The sequence below is a fragment of the Pezoporus wallicus genome, unplaced genomic scaffold, assembly GCF_028554395.1.
Source record: "Pezoporus wallicus isolate ANWC-B61680 ecotype Strahan unplaced genomic scaffold, APGP_CSIRO_Pwel_v1 contig_1583, whole genome shotgun sequence".
In the NCBI taxonomy this organism is placed as follows: domain Eukaryota; kingdom Metazoa; phylum Chordata; class Aves; order Psittaciformes; family Psittacidae; genus Pezoporus; species Pezoporus wallicus.
The window spans coordinates 2,849,479-2,872,791 of record NW_026637266.1 but is presented as its reverse complement, the minus strand read 5'-3'; the positions used below and the strand labels follow the sequence as shown (position 1 = coordinate 2,872,791).

The following is a 23,313-nucleotide window of genomic DNA, read 5'->3' as shown; positions in this document are numbered from 1 at the left end:
GCCATTAATACCTGGAAAACTGGTTAACTTTCCAACATGTCTGCTAGAGGTTTTTAAAATCAAGCGCAGTGATGAGGGCAGTAGCATTAATATGCTAATTTAGAGCACTAGGAGACTTCCTCAGATGTAAGAAATCTTGACCAGGGCTGAGGAACAGAAGTTATCAGGACAGCTACTACTGCAGTTGAAGCCAGGCAGACAGATGCAACAGAGACTGGAGTCTATGATCTTGAAGAAAAACATTAACCAGCAGGTAACTTCAAACAGTTTTGCCAGAAGTCTGTGTTTAACCAATGTAAAGTTAAAAAGCAAAACAGTGTAGAACATCAGCTATCTGCTAATCATAGAACAGAATCATAGAATCATAGAATAGTTAGGATTGGAAAGGACCTTAAGATCCATCTAGTTCCAACCCCCCTGCCATGGGCAGGGACACCTTGCATAAACCATGTCACCCAAGGCTCTGTCCAGCCTGGCCTTGAACACCACCAGGGATGGAGCATTCACAACACTATGTGTAATTATATGTGTATGATGTAATGATATTCTGCTAATTAAAAAGTCAGTCATAAAAACTTCCAACAAAAGTAAAGAAAACCAAAAGAAACAAAAGTTTCGCAAAAGAAAAAAGACTGTATAATGTTCATGGGGTGAAGAGTTCATTTAAGTATTTAGGTTCTGTAGAACATATATAAGCTTCATGGCTCCAGCTGGTCAGCCCTACAATTGTCAGCTAACCACTCAGGAAAACTGTGTTGCCATGCAAACTTCAGGTCAGAATATACGAAGTATGGAGTATTTACCACCCTCATCTCACAGACCACCCCTTATGTTTTATCTCTCCAAACCTTTACAGCACACTATCACTGTGTCACACACCTGTAAGTGTACCCAAGCTGGAATTATCAAAGAAATTTGTTGCAGAAGTCGGTGGCAGAGTCTTCACTGCATCCGGAGTCACAGCCTCCTGAGAAACGGGTTCCTTGGCAGGTGAAGGCATTTGCTCTTTACGGGAATATGACACTGTCTTCTTTGGGGAACTCGCCATCATCTCTCGAGCATTTTCTCTCAAGAGTTTCTCTTTCTTTAGTGCTCTTTCTTTCCATTTTCTAACTTCCTCTTTCAGTTGAAGCTCATTACTGAAAAATATAAACAAAACACACCCCAGCATTTAATAAAGAAAAATTTAAAGTAGTTCTTTATATAAGGAAAAAAAACCTCCCAACAAGTATGTCCCAGTATCTGAAGGGGGCCTATAGGGATGCTGGGGAGGGACTCTTCATTAGGGACTGTAGTGACAGGACAAGGGGTAACGGATTAAAACTTAAACAGGGGAAGTTTTTATTGGATATGAGGAGGAAATTCATTCCTGTTAGGGTGGTGAGGCACTGGAATAGGTTGCCCAGGGAGGTTGTGAATGCTCCATCCCTGGCAGTGTTCAAGGCCAGGTTGGATGAGGCCTTGGGTGATATGGTTTAGTGTAAGGTGTCCCTGCCCATGGCAGGGGGGTTGGAACTTAAGGTCCTTTCCAACCCTAACTATTCTATGATTCTATGGTTCTAAGACAGTTCCTGTATTTTCAGATGACATACCACACACACACAGCAATGCAACACCGTATCTGTCATCTTGCTTTCAGAGGCAATTTATTTCCCAAGCTAAAAATTTTTCCAACATACAATTTAAGTATATCTTCTAGCATTTAAAAGATTAAAAAAAAAAAACAGAAAACCAAGGTCAAAGCCATAAAGATACATAAGCAGGAACTCACTACCTTTAAATATAAGTTTGATGTGAAAGTATCTAGAAAATCTTATAGTAATTCCTCACTTCTGTAGGCCTCCCAGAAAGAGATGCTGATGGCATACATAGTTAAATAGCAAGAAATAATTTGACATGTTGTTGATCAGCTTTATACTTACCTTTGTAGAATGTCAAGTTGTTTCATCAGGTGCGAGTTCTCTTTCTGTAGTTTCACTCTTTCAGATTTTAGAATAAGTATTTGTGTGCTTTGCACAATACCACTGCCACCACCACAAGTAATAGGCATTTGGGATTGCTGAGGAGCTTCTTTTTCTGGCACCACTAGGAAACAGTTTTATACAGATACATGCATTATTTGGACAGTCAGATTTTTTTTTAGTCTGCTCCTTCCTATGGTGTTACATGTAAAACCACACTCAATTACAAGTGCCATTACAATGGTTTTCTGTTCTGTTTTGTTTCTGTAAACCACCACCTCCTCTCCTCCACCCCCCACCACTATTCACACTGCCAGGGAGATATTGAGAAAATTAAGAGAATATTCACTGGGTCATTTCGAGTTAAAATAGTTTCAAATATGTATGATTAGAATGATTAGAATTAGCTGTTCACATGTGAAGTCAAGGAAAAAATGGCAAATGTGCTGGGACCTGTTTAGTATAGAGAAAAGACTAAACAGAGAGGGGATCTCATTAATGCATATAAGTATCTAAAAGGCCGATGCCAGGAAGATCGTGACATACTCTTCTCAGTGGTGCCTAGTGACAGGATGATGAGTAACAGCCATGAAGTAAAACACAAGAAGTTTCACCTCAACATGAGATAGAACTTCCTTATGTTGAGGGTGACAGAGCACTGGAACAGGCTGCTCAGGAGGTTGTGGAGTCTCCCTCTCTGGAGACATTCAAAACCCACCTGGATGCGCTCCTGTGTAACCTGCTCTAGGTGGCCCTGCCTTGGCAGGGGGGCTGGACTAGATGATCTCTTCCAGCCCTAATGATTCTGTGATTCTGTATGTGCAGCTAACATTTTACTTTCCGCTTTATCTTCCAATGCACCCAATCCTTCTTATACCCTTTGAGGCAAAATGCCTATATCTTAATCTGGACTTCAACCATATGACCTTAAAACTGAATGTTTAACATAGAGCTCCTTATATTTGTTTTGAATTTACCAGTAACATCATGCTGTTGATGTGCTCTTCTAAGTTCTTCTTTCAGCTTTGTTATCTGTTGTTCTTGGTGTTCTGCAAGAGCTTTATAATTAGCAAGTCTATATGAGGCAGGAAGGGAGAAAAAAAAAAATCTTAGTTTAATAATCACAGTTTCAGGAGAGCTACTATGTGCTATCAAATACAAAACAAAGTTATTACAGGTAAAACTATATAAATCTGGTTGTCAGATTTTAGGTAGAGTGCAGGAAACAAACTGGACTAGAATTCTCTGTGTATCCATTCACTTCAGTGACTTAAGAGTGATTTCAATTACTGATTTCTCCTCATTTCATTTATGGCTGAACATGGGTTGGTTGATATTTTGGTGTGCATATAGAGTAGGAGTTTTATAATCAACCCGAGATGCATGTGCTTTTTACTTTCTCTGGAATCTAGCTACAGCAAAAACCTAGGATACATAAAGCTGAATGCTCACTTCTTATTCTATTGAAAAAAATAAATGGAAAAGTAAGAGCTAAGAGCTAAAGAGTGGAGAACTATAACAAGGTAGAAGCTGAACTTACTTTGAATCAGAAGATTTGGATTGTTTCATTCTTTCCATATCACATTTTACCAATTGTGTTTTGAGATTATCAATTTCTTCTTTATACAACTCAGCACCTTTATCTAATTTCGCCTGAAAAGAAAAGATTAAGTGTTAAGAGGCTTGTTTCTTAGCAATGAGTTTAAGGGTTGCTTACTTTGTATCTTTACTGCTAGATTTTGCAGGACAAGACTTGGAGCTGGAAGTTATTTTGGAGTAAGAATGCCCACATTACCAATGAGCACTATAGTATTAGCTGGTATCCTAACTCCGATGTATTACATGCAATCATACTATAGCAAGTTTGACTTGTTTGCACATCTAAGGGAATTTTGAACTAGTATGCAACCATATGACATAGAAAAAACAGCTCGTGCTTCAGTTTCAAAATAAAACTTTTAGAATGTTTCAGAAATGCAGCACATAAGTGCTTCTAATATTGCTGAGCCCAGGACTATGGGTTTTAAGTTTTGCCTCTGAAAGCTGCACTGGTAGAGTGTGAAACTGGCAAGTACAGTGTTTAAGAATGCCATACAAACCAAACGGACTTGAGAGAGCTACATTTCAGCTACAGCTGTTCTCAAGCAGATTCTCTCTCCAAGATCAGATGAGAATGAGAAGAGTGAAGCATTTTGCTCATACCTGAAGACTCTGATTCGCTGTCAAGGCAGTTTTGAGGCACTTCTCCATCTCATTCAGTTTGTCTTGCAGTTGGGTGAGCCCACTTGTCTCCGTTTTAGTTCTTATCTGTGCTTGTAACTTGTTTATAGTGTCATCTTTCTTGTCAAGATTTTTTCCTACTTCTTTTATTACATTTTCCAATTCCTGAATTTTTACTTCCTTAGCCTATTGGAATATATCAATCAGTTATGAGTAGTTATACAAAAGGATACAACAGTAACAGCACATGATCATACTCTTAATAAAAGGAAAACCCAAACCACACAAGAACATCCAACACTACAGGCTCTATAGCAACTGTTGGTGTCTACCCTCATGGTTTTGTGTCACCTTTTAGTATTCTGAAACACTCAAGTCTGAGGAGAAAAAAATAAGTGCTTCAAACAAGGGCAACTGTGACAAAAAATAGGACAGAGAGAAAATGAGTCCTCAATCCCTAGGATTAAAGACAGAATTATTCTCCAGCTTCTTATTTGATATAGTGAGTACCATACACTTAGAGGAAGCATCAAGAGTATCACACTATTAAAATCAATACATCAAAACCATTCAGGAACATTTCATGCTGATTTCTGAAGTGATATTTGTGTACAGAAAACAGGTAATTAAGACACATGACAGGCAAGAGCTCAAACTTGCACTTCTGGAATAAAAAAAGCTACAAAACTGAAGTGCACTCTGGGCTGGTATGAGGTGGCACGGATTTACAGTTGCCATCAATACTAATTTTTTTTCCAGCCTGATATATTCTCACTTAGAAAACAAGCATTAAATAAGCTTTCCTTAGAAACAAATACCAGTACCTTCACATCTTGTTCTGCAGCCTGTAACTTGTTACGAAGCCTGTAGTTTTCTTCTTCTAACGCTTGACTGGCAGAGCCACCAGGGGCCAGTTGTTCTTTAAGAGTGTTTAGTTCCTGCAGCAATTCTTCACTTTTCTCTTTTCTCTGTTTTGATTCAACATCAGCATTTTGGCAATAACTGGCAGTTCTGGCATCCAGCTCTGATGAAAGTTGAAGGAGTATCTGAAAATAAAAGAGTGCCATACTGATAAATTTTAAATTATTTTTGAATCAACTAGAATTAGGTGTAGAAACAAGAAGTGTCTTGGTTTGTGTTATTTCACACTCTTGTTTCAGCATCCCATTTGCAGATGCTTGCTATCAGAAATGCGTCACTAGCACTCAAAGTACTGGTTTCCTTTCCAAAGGAGTTGAAAGCAGGAAGGGGCAAAAGAGAAGACAATGCGCTACAAAATTATATTTTATATAATATAAAATACATTTATATTAGAAATGTATTTCTGCATTAACTCAAACACATGCATTACAGAAACAAAATACTGGAAAGACTAACAGAGGCACACACAATTATTCACAGAGGTTTTTGTTAGAATGTATCCATTGACTAAAATAAGTGAAACCATTTGAGAGAAAATATTCACATTGGACTATTCTAGAAATGTTTAACATGCCAGACAAAATGAAACTTCACATTGTCAGGAAATGACACCACTATACTAGATCTGTTTGGTGGAAGCTTTGATCCACAAAATATGAATGTCAGGGAATTCTTCCAAAAAGCCTGGCAATATTGGGAAATCCCTGAAGAAGTCAAGACTGGCTAATCTCTACAAGAAGCAGCTTTCAAATATGCTAAACTTAACAGGACAGAACTGAGTCAAAACACTGAGGGAAGAAGGGTAGTGAGCTCTTCATACTTCAGATCAATACTATTAAAAGGAATAGCATAAACAGACCAGGAACTTCCAGGATATCCTTGTTGTAAAAACTTCCCTACACCTAACTCAGAAAGTAGCGGATTCCCTCCCATAACCTGTTTCTTTGAGAAGTGCTCAATGCATTTGATCAAAAAGATAAAATCTCATGAAGTCCTGTTTGTTATGCACTTAACCCTGTAAAACACTTTTTCCAAAGGGGACAAGAGGTAAGAAGGTAAAAGAAGAGAAAGGAAGGCCAAGCTGCCAGGTTCCATAAGCAAAGTTATATAATAATTATGAACCTACAGCTTCCAGAATTCGGTCTAACACAAGCATACCTCCTCCACATATTTATCACCTAGAAAATTTTTCACAAAGCAAATTTCCAAGTTTGGATACAGTAGGAAAGAAGTACTTGAAAATCTTTGGAGTATTCCTACCTCTTACAGTTAAGTATGAATACAGTAGAGTGCTGATGATAATGCATAATCTTTAAATAGCATTTTTTGTTTGTTTGCAATCAGATTAGAGGCATTTACAGAGTGCTTAGACACAATAAATTAGATGTAACATTACCTTTACTTTAGGATTCCAGAAGTTAATGACTTGTGAAAGCCTTTCATTATCTTTCTTTAACTCTTCTTTCAGTTCCTCAGCATCACAGTGAGCTCCTGAACAAGCTTCCCAAAACTGTGCAGTTTCTTTTCTAGCACTTTCTTCCTGCTGTAACTCTGCCTCTATGCAGAGAAGTTCACTTTCCATTTCTGATATATCTTTGAAAATGCTCTTTACAAAGAGAAAAAAAGAGAATTCAAGTTTAAATATTGCTTTGTAACTACATGTCTAAATATACATTTTGCCCTTTTGGGCATCACTAGTTGCAGAAAATCCGTTTTAGCATCTAATTATCACATAAAAGGAATTCTGCTATACTTAAGTTATACTCTACTGGGAAAATGAGTCTGTCATCTACATTCCTGGGGCAGGTGTGAAGGGAAAAAAATATGCATGTTAGTAAGTGTTTTATTGTTTTAAAAGTAACCTTAGTATTGGGAAGTATGCAATTTAAAGGGCAAATGAGTATATAACATTCCCACTACTTTATAACGTCTTTAATTTTGATATACTTGAGAAAACTTTATAGAAACTTCAAATTATAGAATTAGTAGCATAGAAACTACAAATTTTAATCCCCCCCTTAAGTCTCAACAGATAAAAGCAATGCTATTAGATTAGCACCACCACATTACCCAATGCCTTAAAATATGCAAGTGTTTGCCTGAAAATTATTTCAGATACTACCTCTGCCTCCAAGTGCAAACTCTGCAGCACTTCACTGATGTTTAATTCTTGAGAAGACACTTCATTCTGGTTGAAATAGACCTTTCTTAGGTACTGAATCTGAGCTTGTAGCTGATCTTGTTTTCTCTTTTCCTCAAGCAATTCCATTTCATATTTGTTAACAGTAGCATAATAGTCTCTTTTCTTTGAGCAAACACGACTAAACAGGAACTGTTGGAGAAGCACAGGATGCATCAGTGAGTATGCTTTAAAATGGTACCTCACATCCAGGTAAAATTCCATAATTCAATCTGTTCACTTTCCTAGTCCATAGGTGCCCAGCACAACTAAAGCATGACCAAGCAAATCAAGTTCACATGAGCTGAATAGCAGTGTCATTTAAGAATTGTAGCTGGACCAGCATTTCTAAAGGATGCCATTTTTTGTGGACTCCTAAAGAGGCCAGAAAGCCTGAAATGCGCTAGACAGCCTTCCATGAATCTAGACTTTGAAAAGCCAAGTGAGTTATTCATTGTTGTATTTATTTCCTCTTAAGAGTTGTGAAAGGTGTAGATGATCTACAAGTATAATATCACTGTGCTGATTTAAAGCTTCAATCTAGTTGAACTTAATCTACTTAAACATCTTTAACCATAAAAGTTAAAAAGCGTCTATTGGAGGGAAAAAAAAAGGCAAAACCTAAAGTTATGAAATAAGGTTCTTTGCAGGAGTTGCTTGCTACTGGCTATTTATAGAGATGACTGACTCTTGAGATCGTATGTCCAGTGTTTTTGTATACTGGATATGAACCTTGCCCTCTCCCCAGACCTGTGTGTCATCATGTCCCCACTGCTCCCCTCACCACCAAACCCCTTAGCATTTGATGGCAAATAAAGAAACAGAAAAATACTTTGTTTACTGTACTTCTGCATATGATAACAGGAATTCTTTCCCAATTGCCCTTAATTTTGATAAATGGAATCTGTTTCTCTACTGGACTACAAAATCGCAGAAGGTCCGCAAGGCTATAGAACTTAAACTACTTAGGTAGTCTTGCAGAGTACAAATGCATCTCCAAGGTATTCTTCATTGTGAGGGGAAAAAGACAGGCAGCACACTTAGGGGTCCATAATTTGCTCTATTGCATACAGAAAGAAAATTTCTTTTTCCAGTTAAAATGGATTAATATTAATGAATTACTCTGCAAAACAGCTGAACTACAATAAAAAACTAAGGTTTATTACCTAAATAGTTCCAGTTTTCCAGGATTGAAAAACATTTACCATCAATTTATTTTCCCCAAGATATGGTTCCACAAAAAAAAAAGCAAAGCTAAAATATAAAGAATACTAGCTCTTAATTTGAGAGCTTATTAAAAAACAACCCACACCAAAGCAATATGAGGCATTTTAAAAGTTGTTACCTTCAGTTTGTTCAATAAGCTCTGGAGATTTCTGTTTATTTTCTCATTTATAGTTTGAAGTATTTTGACTTGTTTACTCTGCTCCGATGAAAGCTGAGTGTCTATCGCAGCTATCACTACCTTCTGACTATTCAGTGCATTCTTTAGATTAAGTGACACTGTAGACAGACGTTCGTACCTCTGCCCCATAGCTGGAAATTTCTCAAGAAGCGCCTAAATACAAGTGAAACAGATTAATTCATAGTAAAGAGTGATTAGCTTTAAACAGAAGCTTAAAATAAACCATCAGACTCTAGGACTAGCCTCTGCAGTATGTATTGGTCAATATGCTTCAAAGCACTCCCAGTAAACTGCAATTCAAGTATCACATACGAAGCTACATTCTACGTTTTAAACTATAAAACTTCCTCAGTATACTGCTTGCATCTCTGGTTCTTAGTTGAAAGAAACAGGATTCACCAGTTTAACTCTTCACCCCACCGTAAAAAAAAACAACCCAAAACAGTGGAACTAACATTTGTACTTTTCTTGTTGGACACAGGGGATAAGATCAGAAAACTGCATAATAAGCAGACAAGATCTTAACCTATTACAGAAGTCAGAAGGGGAGAGCACCATGAAGATATCAACTAATGTTTACTTCCCTCAGTATTAGCTCCCTGCTGCTGATGTAGGATAGAAAGTGTGGAGAAAGCTACACAACCAATTTTTACAATTTGGTCCTTTATCACTTTTGATGTTACACTGAAGATGCACCCAGGGCTTTTATAGCATATACAGAATGATGCCCAAATCTGCCGCACGCACTTATACAACTGTAATACAAAGGTACTCTACTTTAACATGTGCCATAAATATTCATAACTCCCAGTTTATTTTGGCTTTCAGTAGGTTAAGAGTACTTTCACATCTGTGAGAACACATTCAGGACAGTTAACTAAACAAAAGCTCTGATGCATTAGAGGATTTTCCTATGTTTTGGAAAGAAGACATTTAATGAAATTGATTTATGTGAAACCAGTTTATTTTTGATGGGAATGTTATTTTTGAAGGGAGGATTTGGGAGGGGTTTTACAAAAAGAAAATGATAAAGCACTGCTACATGACTAGTTATTTTCATTGGGTGGCTGGACAGCAACAAAATCAAGTGATGACTCAACTAAGAAGTTCAATTGAATGAGGTGCAGTCACTGAACAGCAACAGCAAATCATCTGAACCTGTGGTGTGTGGCATCTTAGCAGGATAAGCAAACAGTTTTATACATTATGCACAGAAGCAATGTTTATGCTCCAGAACAAAAGGTATTAAGTTTCTGGTTCTACGTGCATCCTTAAAATAAGGAGATAAGCAAGTTTACCATAATTTTGAAGTTTGTTTCCTTCAGTCTGTCATCAACCATCTGCTCTGCATTATTCAGGCCCACCTGAACAGACATATCATTCAGGTTTCTCTGCTTCAGTTGGTCTAGAGCACACTCTAGTTTTGCATTTGTTTCAGCACACTAAAATAATAATAAAAGTATAGATGTTTAAGTACCATTCAAGAAGAGAAGTTACAAATAAGTGAGGTATGCAACTTGCAACACCTACCTTCTCAGAATTTTTTTGCAATTCTTCCTTGAGCTGGTCCCGCTCAGACCTGACATCCTGAAGAAGTTTTTGTAGCTCTTCTTTTTCTTGATTAATTACTGAGATTTCCTCTTTAAGTTGGGAAGAATGAGTAGTCTTTTCAGCCAGTAACTGGTCTTTTTCACATGATACATTACTTAGCATCTCAGTTAACTGTTGAAGCTATAATAAACAGTGAAGAAAAAAAATAACCAAGAATTATGATTTGGTCCTGGTCTGTATGCTGTCCTCTGAAGTACTCAATTATGTCAAAGAGCACAATTTCCCATAACCCAGTAATATCCAGTAATAATTATCCAGTTATCCAATAATAATTCATACTAGCAGCAAGCAAAGCTTAAAAATATTTTTGTGTTCTAATTGCTCAGAAAAAAATTAAAAAGGAAAAGAATAGCATGACTCCAAGAACTCTAGTCAACTTTGGTTTTCAGTAAAGCAAGAGGAAACAAAAAGACAGTCAGCATATAGCCCCATCAGAAGAAAAAAAGTAACAGATCAGCATAAGAGAAGGGCAACGGAATTGCCTATTTGCTGTAATGAATAACAGAACATGTTTGCTAATGTGAAGCGTTCCTTGGTTACTCTGACTCTACAGTCAAAGGAAGAGCTTGAAAGGTGAAAAGCAAAGAAGTGAAAATTGTAAAGAGACTGAACTGGCAAGAAAGTGCAAGACTTTCTGAATAACATAGTTTGAAAGTATCCAAAGCACCAAGGATTCCAAACCCAATTAGGTTAGTACTGTCTACATAGTGCCTTTTGAAGTCAGAATAAATGTATCAAGCCTGCACACATTGGGTAAACTGATGTCCATCTAAAGGAGTGACCAACTGATCTGGTTATGAGGCCAAGAAGATGAGGATGCTATCTCTATCACTAAAACTTGTAGGAAGTCCCTTGCCCATGTTCATGCTTGTTTAGCAACCATGAAAATCATATGGTGACAACAAAAAAAAATTTAAATAGGATTAGTCTTAAGCAAAAGTTTAGCACATCTGTGATATAACATCAGAAGACAGAACAGCTACTAAAACAAGAACTCCTCACCTTGCTTGTTAGGCAGTCCTCCACAATCTCTGACCGCCTCTGAATCTTTGACAAATGTTCTTCCCTTTCTTCAGCTTTGATCTTCTCATTGCTGAGGAGTTCTTGCTGCCACTTCAATTCTTTTTCAGTTTCAAGAATCTGGAATAAAAACAGATCAACAAAAACAACATTAAAGTTATAAGACAGCATGTGAATCTACCTCTCACATATCAGGGCATTCATTATTTCATACAAGTCAAAACATTTGGCACAAAACCCACCCTGCTTTAGTCTGAGTACAGGTTCTGTCCTTGAAAGCATTTCCTTTCACTAAGCAAAGCCTGCCAATTACATGAACAATTCGTCCAATTGTTTAGTAGCAAGATGCAAAATTAATTTGATAATCCAAGTTTGCTGATATTATTTTTTACATTAGTTAAGTCTATACATACTTAAAAGATCAGTAGCTCTACCTGAGGTTTTCTAAAATAATCCAAAAGCTTTTATATTTCTTAAAATTTGCAGAGTTTCTCTTAGAGAAAAAGATATTTACCAGACTTCCTTTTAACTTTAGAAATCATCATCTTAATTTTTGTTAACTACAAAATTGAATGAATTTTTCTGAAAAGCACGTCAACATAAGCATACCTTTCATGCAAATACTTGGGATACTGAAGTCAGTTCCTAATTTGCCAGGAAATAAGACATCAGGAAGGAGAAATAGTATCACTAATGAGTTTCTCTCCTCAATCCAGAATGAATTGAAGTGGTAGGAGAATTAAGCCCTTAGATATCAGTAAACCCAGCCCGGATTATCTACTATTTAGTGCTAAATCCAGAGAGACTGTAGATGAAGCAGGAATTTGTGGGGTGTTTGTCCAGCAGGTGGCAGACAACTGTGCCTAAACCCACAGTGGCACAATGACCAAAAGGTCAGGGAGAGGATAAAGGGGGATTAAAAATCAGAGATTGCAAAGTCCAGATTGGATTAGTAAATTAAGTTTAGTTTACTGCCGCTATGAAAAAGTGAAGAAAGAGAAACAGATATCAAATAACAGAAGGTTTCACAACCAAAGTAATTTAGAGTGGTACATCCTGCCTTTAAAATGTTATTCTATTAAGAGATTCTATACATACTCTCTCCTTGCTTTCCCGGCAGTCAGCTTCTAACTGATCTCTTTCAGCTTTACAAGTCTCTACTATTTTCTGCAGCTCATCTTTCTCCCGACTGATTTTCTCAAGCTGCTGAGAGAAATGTTCATTCGTTGTTCTTTCAATTTGTTCTTTTTCTGCCAGTAGCTTGCCATATTCCAAAGAAACACTAGTCAGGTGTCCAGTTACTTCAGTGATCTTAAAGAAAAAAGAAGAAACAGTATTAATACATTTAATAATCTCTAGCATGGATAGAAGTAATTTGGCAGACAGAACGCTACTGGTCTGGGTTTTGGTTGTTTTTTAAGAAGTGTTACTGGATCGTATTTCACAAGCACTGTCTGTACATATGGGCTATTATAACGACTACAGAAGACACCTCCATTAGATAACTGCTACAGTAAACATCGGAAAATGTAAATCATGCTTAAGTCAATAAAATTTCAGTGCTTCTGTTTCACTTTTAACTGGTAGATAAAAGTGAACATGTTTATATTGTAGTTCCATAAAAATTACTCCAATGCTGTATCCACAGTAGATAAACATTAATGCTTGTGAAAATCAAGCCTAATAGTTTCAGACATGAAAATAGTAAGTACATAAGAAATTTATGATACTGCAGCAAATCAAAGAATGAGCTAAACTGCCTTTTAGTTGCTCAAGTACCTTCAGAATTACATAGCTAACACATTATGAGAATTTAAAGAGTTTAAGACTTGGAAAATGCATTGAGGTCAAAAGACCAGTACTGATACAGTATTCCATCATTCAGCACTAACGCATGTTTAGTTGTAAGTAAAAGGTTGTAGCTTGCAAGTCAAATTGCAATTGATGATCTTTTCACTGCCTTGGTTTCTACTGAATTCTTTTGAGAAGCAGCACAGTGCAGGCAGGGCATAGGGGGAAAGAAGGAAAAAACTTAATTGAGTTTCATTATTGCCGTTACCAAACCCATAAAAACTGTGGCCTGCAGAGGACATGGGTTACCAATCCTGAGAGAATTGTAGTTTACTTGACAAAACTGCATCTGACCTTCTGCTGGAGTTCATCAGTTGTTTCCTTCAGCACCTCTTGTGCTTTCAAGAGTTGATTTTCTTTCTCTGAAAGACTTTCTTTTAACTCCGCAAGAGAGTTTTGAGCACATCTCAATTCTTCCTTAATTTCTGAATTCTTTGGACACAAGACAGTTAAAGTACATTAAAACCAGAACAACACTTCCAAAATTTAAGACTGAAGTTTACTAAGGCTATTACCCTCAAGGAACAGAACTATTTCTCTTACCATACTAGTTGTCTGCTGTATAGTTTCTCTTAGCTGGTCACTCTCATTTTGGAGATTCTCCAGTTGCATTTTAAGATTATCTCTTTCTGATAAAATGCTCAGTTCCCGACAGTCATGCAGTTTTGGATTCAAATCTGTTCTCCCCATTTGTTCAGATTCTCTTGGACATTCATTGGCCTTCGCTTCCTCCATTTCATGCAGTTTCTTTTGTGCCTGGCTCAGCTCTTCTCTCAGAGGAAACAATTCTTGCTCAATAGGTTTTTCTTCAATCTGTGGTATCTATTTTATAGAGAGACAGAAGTCAACACATTTGGGGAAGTAGCTTTAAAGAGAAAACATCTCTCACCCTTAACAAGTTGATCACGTAAAATGAGCAGAAGCAATGTCTGAGATTTTTCTTCCAGAATAGTAAGATTTGACTGAACTCAACACACAATTCAAGGTTCTTGAAATGAGACATGTAAAAGCACACATCTGAAGTAAGAACTTCTGAAACAAGTTAACCAGAAATAGAATTTCATGACTATAGTTTAAGCTTGAGGGCAAGGGGTAAGCAGAAGAAAAACACAAGAAAACCCTCCAAACCCAAACCAAAAACCCCAACAACACCCCCCTCCCCCAAGCTACTGAGCCCTAATCAGTTTTTCTGTCTTAATAGTAGACAATGGTGCCAAACCAATTATTTTCTTGACATTTGTCTACTCTCCCATAAATACAAAAATACCTACTTCACTTTTTTCCAAGTGTACTATGTACAAACACACTTTATACACATACATAACATATACAATCAGCATATCCAACAGCAGAAAATGTTGGCTGCAGTATCCCTTTCACTACAGTGAAACAGTCAGTTCTAGCTATGCTTTGAAAAAGCAGAACCACCCTTTCCAGGTGAGCAATTTTTAGTTTAGCTACTTAATTTCAGTTTTAACTACTTTCAGAACTACATCTGTGCAGATCAACTCCGAATACCACCATCCTGTATCAAGTTGAAACTGAATTTACAAAAGTGTTTGTCTTTCTACTACTAGCTGTCCAAACAAAACAGTATGAGTGGGATATATTCCAAACAAACAATACTAGTGTTTAATGGTCTGTAGTCAAGTAGCAGGACCCTTTCTCCATTTTTGTTTTGCAAGTTATTTTCACACAAGCTGATGTCTAAGTAAGCATCAGTAACCACTACAGCTTTAACATAATTACCAAAGTTCCTTCTCCTTCTTGTCTGTGATGTAAACGGTCCAGTTTATCCCGCAGTGAATTGTTCTCTTCTGTGAGGGCAAGTATTTGTTCCTTTTGTACCCGAAGCTCATCATTCTCTCTACAGTTATTTACCAACTTTTCCTCAGCAAGCTGGTCTCTCTCTGATGTGATGATTTTTATTTCTTCTGTCATTTGCGATATCTACAAAAAACATGCAAAGACGTATTTCCATCAATTCAAAACCAAAAATAAATGCAAATGTTTGATATACTTTACTACACTATTTTTAACAAACAATTGTAACCAATCTAGAAAAACTTCAGAACTAGGTCTTTTGCCTTTGTCAATTTGTTCTAAGTGCTAACCTTTGACCAGTCTCTTCTGCCATATTGGGCAGATTTTATCTGGAAAAAGTCTGAGGGGAAGCAACCAAAGAAGAAACACCTATTGGATGATTTTTATGCATCTGTTCCAAAGCATGCAAATGCTGAATTTATAACCATTGATTTACTGGGCCTGGCAGCTGATATACTTCAAGAAAAATATATTGTTACATACTATAGATTCTCCCTCCAGAGAAACCGTGCTACTGCAGCAACTGTTTAACATACAAAATTCTCATCACCCTTGTCAGTTTTCGAACAAACAAGCACAAAAACAGGTGGATCAGCCTTCTGTTGTGTGTTGAGAATAGAGATGCCATTGACAATCATGTGTTACACTTCTCATTGGGACTGAGCATTATAAACCATTAGCCTTATTCCTACCCTACATAACCTTCATCTCTTTTTCCGTTTGTCATCTAATGCCACCACTGAAAGTAACAACCATGGGGCACACTTGTTAAACAAAGATTTATTAGAGTATATGTTACAGCTTGAAGCCCTATAGAAATTGATTAGCAATTGGTAAAATTTGGATCAGACAATATTAATTTCTTGTCCACTTTTCACCAAAGCCCTAGAAATTTCCTAAAGGACAAGCATAAGAGACTATAAGCAGACTAACTGGGTTTGTTTTCAGTACTGGAAAACATATTAAAAGCATTTTTTTTAATTAATGTCTTACCTGTATTTCAAGTTCTTTAATGTTTTTCCCTAGTGCCTCTTCAACACTCAGAATTTGAGCCTGTTTTTCAGAAACACTTTTTTCCAGATTCTTGACAGTGTCCTGGGACTCCTTGAGAACACTCTGTGTATTTCTCAGTTCTTCATGTGCCAGAATGTTCTTTAAGAACAAAAAAATCCAGAAAAGAAAAAAAGAAATTTTTCAACATTAGTAAGCACACTGGTTAAAAAGCACAAACAGCAAACCACACAAAAACTAACTTCCTGACATATTTCAGTATAGTTTATACTTGTTCTTTTGAATTAATGTTTTACCTGTATTTCAAGTTCTTTAATGTTTTTCCCTAGTGCCTCTTCAACACTCAGAATTTGAGCCTGTTTTTCAGAAATACTTTTTTCCAGATTCTTGACAGTGTCCTGGGACTCCTTGAGAACACTCTGTGTATTTCTCAGTTCTTCATGTGCCAGAATGTTCTTTAAGAATAAGAAAAAAAAAAATCCAGAAAAGAAAAACAAATATTTTTCAACATTAGTAAGCACACTGGTTAAAAACCACAAACAGCAAACCACACAAAAACTAACTTCCCAACATATTTCAGTACAGTTTATACTTGTTCTTACACTTAACATGTATGGTCAATTTCTATAAAGGCAGAATTCCTACCATTGAAACAGTGTCCTTGATATCCTCTTTGAGTTGGTGTGCCTCAGCTTGGAGAGACTCCTCTTTTTGCTTCAAGTCATCTCTTTCCTGGGTTAGAACTTCTATTTCTTCCTGACATGCAGTAAGCTGCTGAAGAATTGCCTGGATCTCTGAATCCTTGGCTTTCAGTTTCAACTCCATAATCTTTTCTTGCTCTTTTAATTGCTCCATTTCATTCAACTTCTGCTGAGTCTGAATGAAATCATCTTTTACCTCAAGAAGCTGTTTGTGCTCCGCTGTCTTTTCTTCCAGTTCCTTCGTTTTGCTAGAGAGCTTTAGTTTGCAAATGAAGAGCGAATATGCTTTCATTGTAGCGCAAAACTGCATAATGCGTACCATGTTCTCACAGAATCTTGTATTAACATAGAAAGGGTGAGAGATGCTATCTTTCAAACAGCAAATAGGAAGTTGATAATTTAATTTTTAAGTCACTGCTTATATTCTTGCCTACATTACATAAACCACATAAACAAATGCTTAACAACAGAAGTCTTACTAAAACATAGCAACATGCACAAAGTGGTATAGTTTAGGAATTATCAAACCCATAGCTGGAATATGACAGCCATATCAGTGCCAAAGTCTTGTCAAAATATGCATCCTGTTTCTATATACAGTTCCCTTTTTCCCTTAAAGTTTTTGGTTTTGTTCCCCCTCCCCCCTTTTTAATTGCCATCTTATGAAAGGATGTTCTTCAGTTTATTTTGGTCTGTTCTAAACAGACTCAAGTTCCTGATGAGGAACCTTTGTTTCTATGACTTTAGATAGCCATAGCAGCATATCTGAAAAAAAATATTGCATAATAAAGATATAATTTAAGAACAGGAAAAGAAGAATTAAAAGGTCAAATACAGAAGAACACAGAACAACATATACTTTGCCTAGGAAGAAAGAGACCACTGAGCTGCAGAATCCTGCAACCTTATACACCAGGCATAGAGTAAGTAATACCCACTCATGCTAGAGTGATTTAAATTCTGTTATTTATAGCTTCAAGACTACTTCTCCAAAGTTTGTTTTTATACTATTAACAGATTCCTCATGTCTTAATCTGTAAAAAGGAGCAAGGTGACACTGACCTCTAATTTCACTTCATCCAAAGTTACTTTAGACTCTTGTGCTTCTTTAGATAGCGTATCTATTTGGATCTTCATGTGTTTATTGTTTTCTGATGCAGCTGCATATTTTTGCTGTAGTTCTTCATGGAGCTGTTTAAGTGCTACATATTCCTGGTCAGACTTTACATATTTAAGTTGTGCAGCTGCTAGATCATCTTTTGATTTTCCAATTTCCTCAGTCATATGTTTAAATCTAATTTCATTATCAGCTACTTCAGAGAGCAGCTTTTCTCTTTCTAATTTTAATAAGCGTAGCTCCTCACATTTCTCAAGAATCTGCCAACAGAAAAGTAATATTAAATAGCATTTTCTAAGGCAATTTTTGTCATAGCTGCAAAATAAAAATATGTACATGTGCAGATATAGGAAATAAAGCACAGGCAAACACAGCACAGTATATTGCATTTTGCTGTACTGGGAGGGAGCTGCCTCGCAAACAATCCTTCAAAGAGAAGCTAGACAGATAAGCCCCTGCCAAAGCCTTGAAACCTCTCCTCCAGCTGTTTACGTACTCTTTAAGTACTTTTCCTGTGTTTGAGCTAGGTCTGGACTGATACTCCTGGCTGAATATTCAGATGTATTAATACTTATAAACTCTGTATCATGAAGAAAGTTGTTAACATGTAATTAAGCTTTGTTTAACAGTGGAAGGAGACCACTGGAAAGGTTTGGAACATTTTGCAAAGCATTCATGAGTTTGTGAGATTACTTGCCCTGGATAATTTTCCTTGCACATACTTAGTAGCAGGTACTTAAGGATAAAGAAACTTAACATGTTTGCAAACATTTTCTAAGACATTTATAACAAACTTGGTCTACGAAGCCCTGACTCACCAGTAAACTGCAAAGTTTCCTTAAGTCTCCTAGGATTTCCAAGCTAAATCTCTTGCTTCTCAAGCAGCATTTCTCCTAAGAGCTCTTGAAATTTTCCCTTCACCCAGTTAGACAAAAGTTCAGTTTTAGATCAGTAAACCAGGATGAAACACCATTACACATATACACAGTTATCAGTGGTAACCATGGTAAGTAGGCAAGCAAATGCTGGACTAGAAATTCCTGATTAACTATAGTAGACTCTATGACTAAACATGGGATCTTGAATTTATTCCTAGCTGAAAATATTAAATGCCTGAGGAACAATTTACTCAGCTTAGTTACAAAATCTCAGTTACTTGATTCAAGACAACTTTTTGCTTTAAGTCTTTATACCCAGTAGGTATCCACTGATATGTTACCAGCCAAGTACACTATAAAAACAAGGAAAAAGATTGTTTACCTCTTTCTGCTGTATCTCAACAGTATTTGGTAGATACTGAAATTCTGCTAGCTCATTTACTTGTTTTTGTAAAAGTACATTCTCTTTCAATGCTTCTTCTAGTTCTCTTTTTAAGTCAGCTGCCTTTTTTTCCACCTCCTCAAGAGAGCACAGATCTAGAGAATTAACAAGTTTAGATTAATAAGAGTGCAAGAGAAGAAAAGCATGTTTAAAAGTAAACAAAGTTCATAATGCATTCTGGACATCATATTGAGATAATTCTAGGAAAGTGTGTTTTACAGTGGCCAGCAATTAAAAGATAAAACTACTGGCTTGAATTCCATCATCATTTGTTAGGTTGTCATCCAGTCTATTTCAGATTCTCCCTGACAACGCTAATTAACTTGACTGTCTTTATGCAAAATAAAAAGCATTAAGTTGATGTTTTCCAAATAGTTCAAGAAAGTGCTAAAGCAGTTACTATGTGCCGGCAATACCAGATACTCAGTATTTTCATACCGACAGAAGCTCCAAGTGTTTGAAAAGACAAGCTAAAGTCTTACCTATTCCCCTGCCATTGCAGGAAAAAGGGAAGAGAGGGGAGAAGAATAAAAGCACCACCTGGAACAGTACCTTTTGGAACTTTACCCTCCATCAACAAAGTTAGCCTGATGTTTTCTTGAAATACAGACTGCAACTCTTTCTGCAAGTCAGCTTGCATTTTTTTGTAGCTGGCTTTTCCTGCTTCTATTTGGCTTTGATAGAATTCAACATCCTTCTGCATTTGCTTGTAATTCTTTGAAAGTTCATTCTTCAAGAAAACAGAAAGAACCAACAATGCAATTCATACACAAAATGAAAGTCTACCTGTTTGACATTTAAATACTGCATCTGTCACATTTCCTGTTGTCACCTTGAACAAGTCTGGCCTTGATAATCACGGCAGAATAAGCCACAATTTAACAACTGCATTCTTGTCAGAGCCTTATAACAAAACATACCTTACTTTAGAGGTCAGGGTCATAATTATGTCTACAATTTTGCCTTTAAGGCTTGCTTTGAGGGAGTAAAGTCACACTTCTCAGACTTCGTATTTTTTTCTTTAATTCTCTGGTAAAATTAGATTTGGAGTCTTATGTCCCAGTAAGTCCTGAAGTCTGTTCATTTGTACTCTCTCAGTACAGCAAAAGCTAACCACCTACTCCTGTGGAAGAAGTCTGTGTTTTCTTTTTCCCTTTCTTCTGAAGGCCCATTTTCCATGAATTCCATAATAAAAACATTACTTGAAGCACAAGTCCTTTGCTTTCTTTAAATACTCTGTAACATTTGGTCTTTACTGATTGCCTTCTTTACCAGTCTAGGAGCAGATAGGCCGTTAACAGCATTTTGTGCAGCTATAAATGCTGTTTAAATAGTACTTGCCATCTTTTCCTTCAGCTCCAAGTTTTCAGTTCTGAGAAAAGCAGATTCTTTTTTGGCATCCAAGGCTACACTTTCACTATCTAAGAGAGACTTATTCAGCTGCTGGATTTCCTCAATTAGCTTATCAGAATCTCCCTGAAAAAGAAAATAAACACTCAGATATCAAAAAATATATAGACATAATAAAGCAAAGGTGCTCATTATAATGCATTTAAAATGTAAATACAGACTTAGAAAACTTGGGAAGTTTACTCTAAAATGAAGAGTAGCAGGCTCATTTGACGGATGGGATAAAGAGCAGAATTTCCCATAGCTTTATTTCACTAGAATACATCTGTATGATAATATAGTAATTAGCATTTTTAGCTGTGTAAAAAGTTTTCCTGATGTGTAGGGAAGCAGATTTCAATTACATCTAAGGTTACACCCCAAATTAACCCACCTTCAACAAAACCAAAACCACCTCTCAACACAGAAAATGCAAATTTACCACTGAAAAAGATGTGTCCTTTTCTGCTCCTGCTTTTTGTAATTCTTCCACATGCTTTTGTAATGCGCTTATTTTGTTCTCTCTTTCTTTCAGCAGTTCCAATTTGGACTTCATTTCTGCCTAAAAGTTGGAGAAAAAGAAAAGCAGAAGAAAGATTCTAGTGCCCAGTTTGGTTTTTCAGGTAAGAATTTAACAAAAGAATGCTTTGCTCATAGTTAGCATTCACAAGTTTTAGACATATCCCCCATACAGCTAATAAGATTAACCAGACCCCACTGATTCCTAGGTTGTCCTCAGCAGACACAGTGTTTAAAAAAAATAAACAAACCAAGCACATTTCATACAAGTCTTACTGCATGTAAATTCATGGACAGGCTCACCTCAAGTTCCTCATTGTACACTTCAGCATTTGAAACTAGACTCTTTAACTTGGTAATTTCATGCATTAGTTGCATCTGTGGAGCAAATGGAAGCAAAATTGCAGAGAATGTTAGTAAGCACCCACACCATTAGTTTTAGTTGCCAACACCATGAAAATAAGCAAGGTCTGTCTTGTGTTTTCTATTAATAGGCAAACCATATACACACACACACATCTATTTAAACAGTAACAGCAAGTTGGTAGGTATTCTTTCAGACAGACAAGATGCAAAGCTGTTTCAGTGGCCTCGTAATTAAAAAGGATTCAAGTGCATTTTAATCTGTAACAGCTTGAGAAGCAGGAGCAAATTAATGCAGAAATTGTACAGCTATGACACTTCAAATTCTAGTAATGTTAAGCAGCTTTTTATGCCACAGTGCAGATATTTGTGATTTAAACTGTTCACTAACAAAATGAGCAGGTGCCAAAACTTAGGTGAAGCAAGGCACAAAAACATTCAGTGGCATCCTCTGAAAGGAGGCAAAGTAGAAGACTGGATAGAAAAGCATGTGTAAAATTGAGGAACTCCTTTCTTTTGGTCTTTTTTAGAGAAGCTCTACCATAAGCACTCATCTACAAATCACAAGCATGGGCAAGGTGAAAATACAATCTGTAATATTAAGATCAGTGAAAAAACTTTAAGCACACTCCTGTATTTTATGTAGTTCAGAATACAGTGAGAAGAAAACCCAATCTGTAATCTTTAAATCAGAGGATTTTTTTAGAATATATGGTACAATACTACTGTCAGAAGTCAAATGTCATTATTCAGAATCATAATTTACCTGTATGTATCTGTGGTGATTTAAATTGATGGATTTTAATCAATGTTTTTAGTGAAATATGTGACCTTTCAGTATTGCTGTAATTAATCTGCTACATAGGTATCAAAACATGTTTAACAAATCTTTGCAGATAAGGAAGATAACACAATTAGTCTACCATACAAAGGTTCTTCTAAAAAGAATCTTAAGTACAAGCTAGATCAAAAATCTGTTATGGATCCATTTTGTTTAAGATCTATGAATATTTGTAGGGGACACAATGGAAGTTGGAGGTAATCTTATTAGATTGTAACCCAAGTCAACAGTGCAAAATGATGTAACTTCAGCTTCAAACTTAGTTTCTTATTCAGAGGATACTGAACAGACTTGTATGTACATGTAATCTGCCGAGAAGGCATCAGGAAAGAAATGGATTAATATATCCATGCCTCAATACCTCAAGCTGGTTTGACAGTTTTGGTTGGGTTGGGGTTTTTTGGTGTGGTTTTGCTGTTGTTTTTTTTTGCTGTGACTGATTTCACAGTCTATTCCTTGTGCAGCTAAAACTTAACAAGTAAGACATTTTAGGTTACAGAATCAGAGCATAAAACACTTGGACAGAAAAGGAATATCTCCACTAAGAACATTAGAATGTGAAGAGAACTGAAAATATTTCAGCATTTCCTGGAAGTCATCCAGTATGTAGCTTTACTTTCTCTGACTACTTGGCAGAAAATTCAATGTTTCAATTTTCCAGACATGACTATTCTATTATTTTTATTGTTTTCATTGCAAAATTAAACAATGTTAGAAGTCAATACCCACATAGTTCGAAGGATTATCAAAAGCTAGAGCTATCTTTGATTGTAAGCCAAGATGTTTTCCACACAATATATGAAGTATGGTTTAGCAATAGTACAGTAACTTCAGATCAGCTCCAAAACATACTTATATGCAGCAAAACAACTGTCTCCTGCAGAGGTTGAATGAAATTCAGATCATACATATATGAAAACAATGGATATGTACACACACACAAATGTGTTTAACCAGGCTTCAGTAAGAAACTTTCAAAAAATTTAAGTCTGAATTTTACATTCTGAGTAAATACAGTTTGAGCCCTGTCTTCGCTTATTCTGTTGCTGAATGTAGTTAT

The 23,313-nt window shown here is 36.4% G+C and overlaps 1 protein-coding gene across 2 annotated transcripts in view; it reads right to left on the bottom strand.

Moving 5' to 3' along the window:
* Positions 1-23,313, bottom strand: part of CENPE (centromere protein E) — a 36,311-nt gene that overhangs the window by 279 nt on the left and 12,719 nt on the right. Inside the window, exons 18-41 of one of the 2 annotated variants that reach the window (XM_057404602.1) lie at positions 21,353-21,427; positions 20,973-21,092; positions 20,483-20,617; positions 19,694-19,871; positions 19,082-19,236; positions 17,767-18,081; positions 16,649-16,960; positions 16,300-16,458; positions 14,918-15,118; positions 13,712-13,981; positions 13,463-13,600; positions 12,416-12,628; positions 11,300-11,437; positions 10,217-10,417; positions 9,985-10,128; positions 8,627-8,839; positions 7,225-7,434; positions 6,499-6,708; positions 5,006-5,227; positions 4,164-4,367; positions 3,502-3,614; positions 2,939-3,036; positions 1,923-2,085; positions 880-1,139 (exon numbers count right to left, since the gene is read on the bottom strand). In XM_057404602.1, coding sequence (XP_057260585.1) covers positions 880-1,139; positions 1,923-2,085; positions 2,939-3,036; positions 3,502-3,614; positions 4,164-4,367; positions 5,006-5,227; positions 6,499-6,708; positions 7,225-7,434; positions 8,627-8,839; positions 9,985-10,128; positions 10,217-10,417; positions 11,300-11,437; positions 12,416-12,628; positions 13,463-13,600; positions 13,712-13,981; positions 14,918-15,118; positions 16,300-16,458; positions 16,649-16,960; positions 17,767-18,081; positions 19,082-19,236; positions 19,694-19,871; positions 20,483-20,617; positions 20,973-21,092; positions 21,353-21,427 — 4,447 coding nt within the window. The remainder of the gene's footprint in view (positions 1-879; positions 1,140-1,922; positions 2,086-2,938; positions 3,037-3,501; positions 3,615-4,163; positions 4,368-5,005; positions 5,228-6,498; positions 6,709-7,224; positions 7,435-8,626; positions 8,840-9,984; positions 10,129-10,216; positions 10,418-11,299; positions 11,438-12,415; positions 12,629-13,462; positions 13,601-13,711; positions 13,982-14,917; positions 15,119-16,299; positions 16,459-16,648; positions 16,961-17,766; positions 18,082-19,081; positions 19,237-19,693; positions 19,872-20,482; positions 20,618-20,972; positions 21,093-21,352; positions 21,428-23,313) is intronic. The other variant, XM_057404603.1, reaches the window with a different exon arrangement.